Consider the following 13167-nt stretch of genomic DNA (forward strand, 5'->3'; position numbering starts at 1 on the left):
TACAGTTGTTCACCAATGAAGGGCACTCAGGGGGCATATACTTAAAAAAATATAACATCATGATTATAAAAAATAATGAAATATAAACAAATTAGGTACACATATATCTATTGCACAATTTAAATCAAAGGAGATTGCATTAATTACAATGTAAAAGTAAATGAGGTACAGGAAAGAATGTGCTGGTTGAATTTTAAAAAAAAATTGTAAATCTTGTTTGAAAGGGCATATTTATGATAAGCTTAAATTTAGAAAAAACTGTTCCAACACAAACAGACATTAAATTATAGAATATAATGAGGTTATAAATTTACTCTGAAGGGAAGATAACTATTATAATAATAAATGTGGAATGTAGCCGCATTTAGTACTCGATCTATATACACAATATTCCTCTTGTTTTTTGTTTTTACATGGGCATACAATGTAGTTGCTCCAGACAATAACAATAAAGGCATGAGTTACCGTACTTCCCCCAAGCTTGATGCAAACATCCTCAATTTGGTGCTAACAATGGAAACTTCAATAATTTGGATTTTAACTTTCATCATTATCTTTTCATCGCAATAATGATACAATCTTTAACCAATATACACTTTGCTCAATAATAATTATACATGTATATTAAAAATTATGGTTTTATGAAACAATGCACAAACAACTTGATACACATACAACAATTTTAGCACTGTAATTATACATGTACATGTACCGGTATACTAAAATTATAGCTTAATGAAACAATGCACAAAAAATTTGATACACGTAAAATGAACAAAAAAAAAAACAACAAAGCTGAACATCAATTTTAATATAAAAAGAAAACTAAATTTACAATATCATTCTGTTTCGACATGATTTAATTGTGCATTACAGTTTTTGGCACCATTATCAAAACAAATGATAGTATATCATGATCATGATATAAGTACTGAATGTGGTATTAAATGAGCTCTGCTCAGTCACAATACATGTACATGTAGCTAAACTGCATAGTTTAAAACTGCTCTCTGAGTGATTGTAAATGAGCCAAAAACATAGAGTCCAATGATATAAGTACACGTTCAAGTAGATATATACATACTAACTATAAAATGATGATTTGCCATTTTACAATAGGTAATTGTACCAACATCTTAAAACTCATGCTGTCTACAGTATATTATATAGCAAGGCACCTATATATAAACTTATCACAGCAGGGGGTTGAATTCAATTTTTTTTTTTTAACAACATCTGGGGAATTGAATTCAACTTATCACATAAAGAAGTTGCATTTTGACAACTTAATTGTCATCACAAACGTGAGTTGTATTCGACTTTTATGTGTTGAACTCCTGGAAACTCGGGGGTAAGTTCTTCTGAAACAAAATACACAAGATAAATCAAACCGTTTATTAAACTTTCCAGATTATAGATGTCTGCATACTTTATATATAAACAAGGGGAAAAAAAGATGTAAAACTTAACACCCATACCCTGTAAAAGCTTGCAGCCCTCCTGGACTGTTGAACTAACTGTCAACTCTGGTATGTCTGCTACTTGTAAATGTTTCAGTACATTTTTCTGCAAAAAATTTATAAAGCCAATAAGGCACAAAAAACAATTTTCATAAGTCTGGACGGCATTTTACAAAAAGAACTTGCGAAAAAGTCGTAAATATTTTCAGTATCATGGAGTGATCTTTGATGAACAAAATTAATATAAAACCATTTATTTAATACTTAAGGAATGAATTCAATATTTATTTGTTTTATACCGGTGCGTCTTTTTACCCCAATGAACCCCAATGAACCCCAATGATACCCCAATGAACCCCAATGATACCCCAATGAACCCCAATGATACCCCAATGAACCCCAATGATACCCCAATGAACCCCAATGATACCCCAATGAACCCCAATGTTACCCCAATGATACCCAAATACACCTAATGAACCCCTATGATACCAAATGATATCCCAATAAACCCAAATGATACCCTTATGAACTTTGAAATATTAATACCCCAATGAAACTAAATGTGTGCATAGTTAAAAGATCTTCCGCGCAAGCGTGTGAATAAACACCGTGCATGTATATAATTAATATCAAGGGGTTATTTTTCCTTTTTGTTTTTGTTCATTTTTGACCTAAAGTTTTTCTTAATTCTTTTTTAAAAACTATTCTTTAAAATTAAAATAAAAATCCAAACCATGGCTGAATATTTAGTGGAGCTGGCAGGGTTTTAAAAAATCCACACTGAAATGGATGAAATATAAAATTTGTTTCCAGGTCAAATTTCTCTATAATTTTTTATTACTGTCCCAAATAAGAATATAAAGCAATTGGGGAGCAAAATTAAAAAGCAATTGGGGAGAGAGGGGTTATCCCATTCAACTTTCCCGTTTTCTGCATTCATCATTTATTCGTTAAGACGTAGAACACAATCCGTTCATTGTTTACAAATAAAGTATAAGTATTAACTACCAATCTGCCGTGCATCTTCCCATTTCAAGGGTTTCTGATCCGCAACGCTTCTCAAAAATCGGTTTGTATATAGCGGAGCGGATCAGAAAATCTTGAACTGGGAAGATGTCTGTCATGGTATAAAAATGAAATTATAAAACGCTAGCGTATGCGTGTTTATTTGCATCAGATTTGCTTGATCAAAAGTATCAGTCCAATTGTTAACTCGCCTTAAACATCCGCGTTCATGAAAATTTAAACACACCCCACCGACAATCTTCAATTGTTATTACGCACCCCTTTCCACTAAGCATTGGCTATTACGACGTACAGTTCGGTATGCGACGTTCAACTCCGATCTCCGACTGTATATGTCGTCAAGTTATTTTAAGGTCAAGATCTAGTAAATGAAAGGTGCCTACAGGTTTATGAAATTCAAGATATAAATTCTTTTAATGATGCTTCATAACAATATCTTTGTTTCATAGGGTGTACCGGGGCTTAAATTTTTGGTAAGCGCAATAAAAAATCTTGTTTTAAACAACCATTTTCTATGAAGTATGAAGGATAAAAGCAACATATTTCGGAGTTTTGTCCATTTTTTACAATTGAAATGTATCTAGAATGCCTACAGTCTCTCCAAAAACGGCATTAAACAAGCTCTTGACCTCCTCTTTAAAATGATGTCAAATTGAATATAGGTACCGGGATTACTTTTCCCGTGATTAAATATCGAATGTCAGAATATTATTTTCTACATAATTACTTTAAAGCCGTAAAATACGGGAAAAGATTCATCAAATCAATTATGACGTCATAATGGTTCTAGCACCAAAAAGATACTCGGGAATCATTTACAAGATCTTGACCTTAGAAGTCGACGTCAACTTCCATTGCAGGGCGGATCCACGATTTGAAGTTGGGGGGGGGGGGGGGTGTCAGTTTTTGGCAGGGGGTTTGGGGCTGCATTGACGCTGGAAGCTCCTGGATTATAGAAATTTTGTACGGAAAAGTCTTCGAATTTTTCACTTTTTTTAAATGTCTTTATTAAAAGTATTTAGAATTTTTAAAGATTTGTAGATTCGCCCTTGGAAGCTCTTGGATTCTAGAGATTCGTAGGGCGGAAATGAAGTTTTCAAATTTTGACATTTGTGTATGGTGGCATTTCTCTGCCCCTTGTGTGCAAGTTATTTTTCTATCAAATATGTCGACATGCAAGATAAATATGTTGACCAAAACCCTCTGCCGTGCAGAAATATTAGAAATATTCTTACGAATGGCTGTAAATTAATCTGTTTTAAAGAATCAAGTTTAATGGTACGGTGTAGATGAAGTTTTTATAAAAGATAACCATAATAAACATGGAAGAGTCTTTAAAAACACTATCTAGAATAACCAATTACTTAAAGGTGCATGTGTGACTGTTCAGATTTAAAAGAGCGTAACTAAAATGGGCAGTTATGGCAGAGAATGCTTATGCGTGTATTCAAATATGGGCAAATTGAATTAACTTGTTTGTTCGTTAATGAGTTATATAATATAAAACAAAATCGGATGTTCGATAAAAAGGTTATCATGAGAAAATATTGAATGAATGTAAATAAAAAAGTGTTATAGTAATTGATATCCAAATGTATCCCACTGTACATAATGAACCCCACTGATGCTACAATAAATCCCGATATGTACCCCAATCAACCCTATATTAGCAATGGACAGAAATATGTTAAAATGTAGTTAATCGCCCAATGAATATTGTGTTCTCGATTACTAATTGTCGGTCAATTACTTTATCCAATGTGATCGTTGTTGTACATTTTTATGGTAAATATTAATTTTCTTTGCATCTTGTGAAATTTTCCTAGTTCAATTCAATTTCTTTATTGCAAAAGACATACGTCTTATAGCACATATAATGGTGAACAATACAAAAATATACTAGGTAAAAATGACACAGGTGCTTAAGGACTGTGGGGAAGCCCCCCCCCCCCCCCGTCAAAGAACCTGGAGGTTACTATATGTGTATACCCCCAACATTGCAGAAAAAATACATAACCCCGTTATCAGTTTCTTGTCAGTTTCAGCCGCTGCGGATTTCTACCAATCATTCAGGGCGTGTAGATATATACAAGGGATGTTCGGAAATTATTGAGACAATTCAAATATTTCCCTTTTTAAATGAAGAATTAGTGTTAAAGTTGGAATAAAAATCGAAGAAACCCCAACAAGTAACTAAAGAAAGTAATATTAAAAGAACATCAAATGTTTCGTTTACGGCGGTAGATAAACAAGTCGGTGGTCGGGTTACCTGGCTCAGGCATAAACTCTGAGATTAAAAACTTGAACATCCAATTTCTAAGTGCCCGTATACCTACAGTTAATGTTATAAGATATGAAATAATATATGTTCGTTTTACAATTTTTGCGACTACATTTTGACCAAGTTTCACTGATGTTTGAGTTGAAATACGAATATGGTACAAATATATTTACCAAGCAATAGAAAATTCAAATCTGACAACGACTTTACATTGAATTTTGACGTCATGGCGGTGCAGCGAATATACTTCAAACTGGTTAAAATATCTTAAATTTTATTTGGCTTGAGATAACTGTTTTATTCGATTACTTACTTATAATGTCAGTAGTTGCCTGTTATTTTATTTTTGCATTGATTGACTCAGAGTTTCATAAAAACAAAAAAGCAATTTCCTGTATCTTTACAGCCTTACATTAATTGCATTTCATAACATTCACAATAATGTCTAATAAGCATTAACATGTTATAAAATGTGTTAAACAGCTAGTCTTGTCAATAAATGCATTTCAATTTTGGTGTTCTAAGAAGTAAGGAAATGATGACGTCAGGCTAACGTCGTAATGAAAATATAAGGTTTTGAGAAATCTTTTAAATCTTTAAAGTTTTTTTGCCAAAAATTGGCCGAGAACACATACTAATGTTTTTTTATGAATTGATTCATAATTATCTCCTCTGTTTTTATGTTGAGTATGATTAATTTCGTCTGATTCGTTTAAAAGTTTGGAGCATAGTTTTGTAATGCGTTTCTCGGTTAAAATGTGCATTTTACTATATATTTCATTGAAATGGCGTTGCTTGATTTTATTAATGACACTGTATTTGAAACACGATAACATTATTACCGCGCAGACGAATCTTAAGTAAATTTTAGAAATAAAACTATAAAACCTATGGATCACGTGGACAAATTTTCAAGGTAGGTTTGTTTCTCACAAGCAGGTAAACCCGCGAGCTACCATAAGGCCACGCAATTGCTTAAACAAAAACTATACGATGACAAGGATAAAGAGCTTTAGTTCGTCATATTTTTTTTACTGATGGTTTTACTAAAATTAAAACAAAGGGACTAAATATCAAGCTCTTTTTACATGATAACTTTTATCAACAGTTCTGAAATACAAAATGACTGAAGGAGACATTAACAGTAATTTGACTTTCGTGTAAAAATAACCCGAAAGTTTTTCCACAAAAACTCAAGAATGAGAGAAAATATAAATGATGACATCTTGAAATGAAAACAAAAGATGAGAAATAAAGAGCAAGTCTTATTTCTGTTCGTCTGTAAGGTGTTTAAAACACAGGAGCAATGAGAAGCGTTAAAATGACGTTGTGAAAAATTTGCAGAACTTGCGCCGGGTCACTGGTAGAAGGCACGTTGAACAGCTATTAACTAGGGATGATCTAATCATGCCGTAGACAGAAAACTTTTTACTTCAATAAACTATATCCTTATTTAGATATTTGTGAAATTGCAAGGGTTATTCTTTATTCCTAAACGAATAAGAGAAAATGTCTCAATAAATACTGAAAAACCCTCGTATATAAAGCACTAAAAATGGCTAGCGACACGAAAAATTGAAATTGTGAAAATTCGCGTTGTTAGCCATTTTCAGTGCTCTGTATATTCAATTTACTGGTTTAGTATCTATACATAGACCCGATACGTTAAAGGTGCCTTGTGTTATTAATTTTGGGGATATGTTTTGTATATTTTAATACATGTATACAATGTACTTTGATAATGTTTGGTTTTTTTTTTTTACGAAACTAGAGGTATTGCGAGCAAGCTCACAAATGAAAATATCGAAACTGAAGTCTTTCTCTAATGGAAAAGAATCGATATGTCTCTTTTTCTTAAAGTTATGTTGAACTAGCACAAACTCAAATCAGGACATAAATACAGGTCACAAACAATTTAATCTTTGAGTCAAATTTTAGCTTAAAAAATTCTAATCATTACCCATTACAAGATATGGCCCAATCGGTGAAAAAACGGCACATAGTTGAAATTTCATTTGTGTAACATGTTGTTACAAAAAATTCACTAAGTGTATTAATTATGAACATACTTAGTATCATTTGAGTATTTACGAGTTCATTGGGGTATCATTGGGGTTCATTGGGGTATCATTGGGGTATCATTGGGGTTCATTGGGGTATCATTGGGGTTCATTGGGGTTCATTGGGGTATCATTGGGGTTCATTGGGGTTCATTGGGGTAAAAAGACGCACCCGTTTTATACGATATAAAATGGTTTGGGGCAGTCTACGCTTTAAACACTGTGAAGCGCTTTATAAAAAAGCGTAAACTGTTTTAAACCATTTTATATTGTATAAAACTAATAAATATTGAATTCATTGCTTATAATTTAATTTTTTTTTACTCTTCATTGTAAATAAAAAACGGTCATTTGACCTTTAAAATGACATAAAATTGTACAAAATTCAAACGAAACGTCAGGCGTATTGATATTTTTTTAGGTTAGTTTTACTATGACGTACGTAGGCAACATTCTTTATATGATATAAAATAATTTTTTAGCCAATCAAAAAGCGTGTTACAACCAGAATTAAATTATAACTATTTTGATTTCCACTATTATATGTTACAACCAATGGAATAAAACACTGATTAGTTTGTGATTAATAAGCATTCAATAATTTGGTCAAAAGTTGCATATTCTTTTGTAAAACACTGCCCTGGTTTGTAACTTCCTATAATGATGATGAACACTGCATTAGGTACAGTGTATAAACTTTAATCTTAATTCATATTTTCTACTCTTACGATAATTCTTGAACAAGTCATACTTATATTTTTCTTCACATATACATGTATGTGCATTGGCTGCAAGTCCATGAAATTCTTTTTTATTTTTTACGAAATGATGTTCTATGTTTGTGTCAAGAAATTTGAAATCTGTCATGTGACAAGCAATCATTTGTATATTTACCTGTAGGTGTATTAGAACAATTTATAACAAGTCCAGTTTCATTAGCATTAAACTAAATTGTCAATCCATTCCTGAGCTGAATACTTTGGGTAGTAACATGCCTATCAGTCAAGACTTTTAGTTATCAGAAATTTTCATTTTACCACTTACTGGAAAACCTGCAAACACGAGCTTGGCCTCTCTGCTCTTGAAATCCACTATTAACTCAGTTATGCCCTAGAATACAGAAACTTGATTCTTATGATCAATTGACTCCTAGTTTTTCTCTGACAAGATGCTTTTTGAATTATTTTAAATTAACAGTCTCGTCAATGGGTATGAGTTTGCTGAGCTAGGAATTTTAATACTTTTGTACCACCATGGTCTTTGAACTCAAAGATAAAATTATAATTTTTGAAAAATTTATTTTAGGTCATATGTGATGAATCAGATAAATTAATTGTAGCTAAGATGTTGGTACCCACTTAGAAATGAGACAAAATTTAAATTTGAATGTCTTTATGTATTGTTACCTGGATTGCAGTATAATCCAATGCAGACACATGACTACAGTCCAACACAACGGAATTATTCTTGCCATCTGGAAAGATTAAGATCAGACAGATGTTATTAATCTTTCTGGCATTCAATTTTCAATTGGTTCCAACTTAAAAATGTATCAACAGCATCCCAATTCCCAATCTTCACTAATAAATCTTGTTTTTGGAACTATGGTCTTTAAAAAAGCAATGAAAGTTGAAGCTAAATCTACATAAATTTAGTACATAATTTGACATCAGGCACTCATTTTAATATCTTTAAAATTTTATAAGGGAACAATATTTGTTTATCTCATAAAGAGTTATCTTTCTTAGCAAAGAGATCAAGTTCCTTAATGGAAATGCTAAATCAAAGCTTTTGGGTTTTTTCTTTTACCTGCTTCATTTGCCTCTAAGACACACTCCTGTAAATACTCGACAGCAGGAAATAGCAATCCTTGGTCTAATTTCACAACCTTTACACCACCAGGTTCTACCTTTAAATCATGGAAAAGCAGGTTTTTACACATCTATGTCAGAATACCAACAATCTAACTATTCCAGACATCCCCCCAACCCTGTTCAATTATAGTGTTTATCATCGTCAGAAACCCACGGTCGGTCTCACTTCTCTTACATCATCGGAAACCCACGGTCGGTCTTGCTTCTCTTACCTCGAGGTAAGAGAAGTGAGACCGACCGTGGGTTTCCGACGATGAGTGTTTATTTGTGCGAGACAATACTAATAAGGGTAGTAAGTGAAGTACTAATCTTTCCATTGAAAATGCATTTTAAAAATTCTGACACATTCATCCAAAAAGCTGAATCAGATTCATATATATACTGTATGCAGAGAAATATTTGCCACTGTTTTATTTTCACCCTCATTGTCAGCAGGCGAATTTAAGACTGGGCGAATTCCAATGTCTCAAGTTATATCCCTCTTTAAAACAACTGGACAAATTCAAGACGGGGCAAATTTGTTTGCAAATATAGAAGGGCGAAAAGTACACAGGGCGAAAATAACCCTGTATACGGTAATGAAGATGATTTTAAAAGTAAGTTTTGCTACAAAATATTCTCACCTTTATTTTTGGCCTTGCAGATGGATACAAAAGAATGATCATAGAGACACCTATACCAATCAATATACCATACTGAAAGATAAAGCATGCAAACCATGCAAGGTTACAACCATGTAAAAGTTCTGAAGAGTCTTACATAATATAATAAGAAATCGGATCATTACATTGCCCTATGTTTAATATTTGTGGAAATGATATGCATGTACATATTTCAAGTACCTTACATGAACAGATCAAAGGATCTAACTCTTATTCAATTCAATTATACTGTAGGTTCCTTATTTTACTCTAGTAATTTATTGTGTGATTTTGCTGTTTTTATCAAATCTTCACTATATAAAATCATGAGCACCAAACTGTTGTTAAAATTTCACATGGTTCACCACTGTCAGAAAAATATAAGGGATGTCTTAAAATCTGCTAAGGGTGCTTCACTTAATTTTATGTGGATATTAATTTCTTCCGTCTCCCTAAATAAGAATACCATATACAGGAATTGCTCTTGTAATATAAATTTGAATGAAAGAAAGGATAAAAGAGAGAGAAATCATTAAGGCATGCCAGTAATCAAATACATGTATAATGATCCTTTGATACTAGTAAACTGACTACAAAAATGGATAGAATTGTAAACTTTAATACCTAAATGTATGATTTCAAGATCATACTGGTGAATGCATATATCAGTACTTAACTTTTATTCTGGTTGACTTTATTTCATGATTTAACAAAGATAATTAGTTCGTAGTGACCAAGATGTAGATTATCTTGAAAATAATATACAGTAAAGTTCGGTTATAGAGAACACTCTTATAATAAACTGACACTTACAGCGAAGTGATTTTCATTCCCTGAGACTTTATCACATGTTGTAAACTTGACAGATATAACAAATTATGTTTATAACGAAGAAAAATCTCCTGTCGCTGGCACTTCGTTATAAGCGTGTCATACTGTATTAGAGTCAATTGATGACTGGTTTGCAGCAAGAAATATTTGCGATAACAAAGTCTAGTGATTTCAAGAAAGTTTCTTGCACACATATAAAAGTTGGTTTACAGGAGATGTTTTTAAATGTTTGATATACATGTAGGTGAATGTCAGTGAATCAGAAGAATTTCATGATTGACAAAGCTTATCATCACACCCTATGAAATAAGACTTCTCAAATGAATGCATGTGTTAACATGTACATCAATAATGATTCCCGGTGGTGTTTGCTTGGATATGTAATGTCTTACCTCCATTCCAACTCCGAGACAGGAGAGGAAGGTTATAAATAAAGGAATTAAGTCTATTTCTGAAAGAAAGATGAATGATGGTTAGTTTATATACAATCCATAACCCATTCTGTTTTGAAATCCTAGGGGCCTACTTTTGTGGATTATCAATTTTTCACAGATTTATGGAGGTGTAATTTTGTGGATTTACTTGAATGATTAATTAAATTATACTGTGTTTCATAATTTGCTAAGGATGTATGAAGGCACAAAATCTACTGAAAATTAAGCTACCATAAATTCTAATGAGTCCATACTAACTGCAACATATTCCAGCTGGAATAATTCAGACTAGGCTCAATATCATTTTAGAGTGGAGTAAATGATTAAACATCAAGTATTTTAAAATCTTGGCTCAAAGTTGTGTCATGCATGGATAATTGAACCCTTTTAAAGTGAACCCAGCTCTCCTCTTAAAAATATTCACTCGACTAAACACTTTTGAACCCTGTAAACTTACTGTTAGTTATTACGGATTTACTTGTATAATTGATTAAATAATACTAGTACTGTGTTTCATAATTTACTAAGGATGTATGCGAGGCACAAAATCTATAAAAATTAAGCTACCATAAATTCTTAAAACTTACTGTTGGTTTTCCAGAGTTTCTTCACAACCATCACATCCACCATTTGTATCACAGAAAAGATAATCACAGCAGACAGAGCTGATTTAGGAATGTAGTAAAACAAAGGCGTGAGTGTGAACAGGGCCAGCACAATCAGAACACCTGTAACAAAATAGGTGAGGAGGTCATACCTGTACAGAAAAATTGGGATCAATATCTATCTACCTGTACTATGCATTGGTAAAATTTTTGCTATATAGATGGATATCGTGAATAAGACGTGTACATGTATCTAAAAACAAGATGTGTTAATAAACAGATGTGGCTGCCCAGGTTGCAATACTGAAAAACAACTATTTCACTAGGACAAGGTACCAAATGAACAAACAAAGAATTCTCCAGATATAAAGCATAAAATATCTTTCTACACCCAGAGTGATTATACATGTGTGATTAATAACCCCTAATTAAATAAGCAACCTATCATCATGGATACTTATGGTCATACATGTACTCAAGTTTTAAATTCAGTAGTGAATGAAATAAATAAAATGACTACAGCTTGATGAAATTCTTAGTTGCTCCTTGGATGGTGAGAAGTTTATTCTTTGTACAAAACTCTATCTCTTCCTTACAGGTTAATCAATGCACAATTAGTCATGTTTCATTCAAAATGGTCAAGAAAACTTAGTTTAACCTGACAAAATCATCAGCAAAACCAGATAACAAATTAAAATGTCTGAATATCAATGGCAAAGTATGATAATAGTCTACAGAAGAAATCAACAAACCTGTGAATATGCCTGATGCTGGAGTTTTCACCCCACTCTGAGAGTTTACAGCAGTTCTGAAAAATTGATATAGCTCATTAATAATAGATTTACCATGTATAATATAACTGTATTCACAAAATTTTGTCTCTGTTTTATTTTTACTCTCATTGTCAATGGGTTGATTTAAAAATGGCTAATTTACCTTGAGAAGCTCCCGGTCACTGGGTAAGACCCAACAAAACAGCTGATGATATTGGCAAAACCTATGGAGTTATATATATTAACAATGTTAATAGAAATTTTAAAAATAATGCTGCTTATGCAATTTTATACCAAAAACAATTTTCTAAAGATTTGCTTCCTGATTTGTTGAAAGATTCCCAAAAGTGAAAATTACATGTACCTGCATGTGAATTCAGGAGATAAACAAGGACCATACATGCATACCAGTGCCGTTATATTGCATATATTTGTACAGATTGGCTTGCGATTACTTTCACAATAGACATTTCATTATGAAAAGAGTGAAACACTTGCATTTTTTAAAAATATGAGATATTTTATTTATTTCACTAACAGATATATTACCTATAGCAATGAGCTCTTGACTTGGGTATATTTTGTAGTGATTCTGTCGAGCTGCACAAAAAAGAACAAATAGTTTAGTCTGATAGTAATTACCGGGTAAGCACAATTATCAAAATTGAGAGTACATGTATTCCAAGTGATGGATATACTTGTAGGCATCAATAAATCAGATTCTATAAAAAGATGTTAATATCGATTTTGTCTATTCTTACCGAATGCCTTCCCTATGGCTATGAGCTCTACGAGCCCAAGTAAAGGTACAATTCCAAAACCTGCACCAATATCCTAAAAAATAATCATAAAGCCTCATATATAAACATGCATCAGTCAGTTTAATTAAGAAATAAAACAGCAATTTAAAAAGTTCATCAGGATATGAACTTGGTTGGTCACGTGATCAAATCCTGTGAAGCCCAAAGGGCTTCTCGGTAGACTTGATTACGTACCAACCAACTTCATATCCCGGTGAACTTTTTAACATTGCTGTTTATTACTTATATTTATGTTTGAAAAAGACAAATCGTCCAGAACTGTTAAAATTACCGAGAATTTAAGTTTACAATAATCCAAGCGACAAGCGCGTGCTATGATCGTTGTGACGTCATGAAAAAGTTCATACCGAATTGAACG

At 32.4% G+C, this 13167-nt stretch overlaps 1 protein-coding gene across 2 annotated transcripts in view; it reads right to left on the reverse strand.

Moving 5' to 3' along the window:
* The window catches only part of LOC128166633 (sodium-independent sulfate anion transporter-like), a 22208-nt gene continuing 9041 nt past the window's right edge, over nt 1-13167 (reverse strand). The window contains exons 10-21 of one of the 2 annotated variants that reach the window (XM_052831925.1): nt 12750-12822; nt 12538-12588; nt 12152-12212; nt 11968-12023; nt 11198-11338; nt 10569-10627; nt 9328-9399; nt 8640-8739; nt 8237-8304; nt 7875-7940; nt 1479-1566; nt 1-1358 (exon numbers count right to left, since the gene is read on the reverse strand). In XM_052831925.1, the coding sequence (XP_052687885.1) occupies nt 1297-1358; nt 1479-1566; nt 7875-7940; nt 8237-8304; nt 8640-8739; nt 9328-9399; nt 10569-10627; nt 11198-11338; nt 11968-12023; nt 12152-12212; nt 12538-12588; nt 12750-12822 (897 nt within the window). In that variant the 3' untranslated portion in view covers nt 1-1296. Of the gene's footprint in view, nt 1362-1478; nt 1567-7874; nt 7941-8236; nt 8305-8639; nt 8740-9327; nt 9400-10568; nt 10628-11197; nt 11339-11967; nt 12024-12151; nt 12213-12537; nt 12589-12749; nt 12823-13167 lie in introns of both variants that reach the window. The other variant, XM_052831924.1, reaches the window with a different exon arrangement.

This window comes from Crassostrea angulata, chromosome 10 (assembly GCF_025612915.1).
Source record: "Crassostrea angulata isolate pt1a10 chromosome 10, ASM2561291v2, whole genome shotgun sequence".
Classification (NCBI taxonomy): domain Eukaryota; kingdom Metazoa; phylum Mollusca; class Bivalvia; order Ostreida; family Ostreidae; genus Magallana; species Magallana angulata.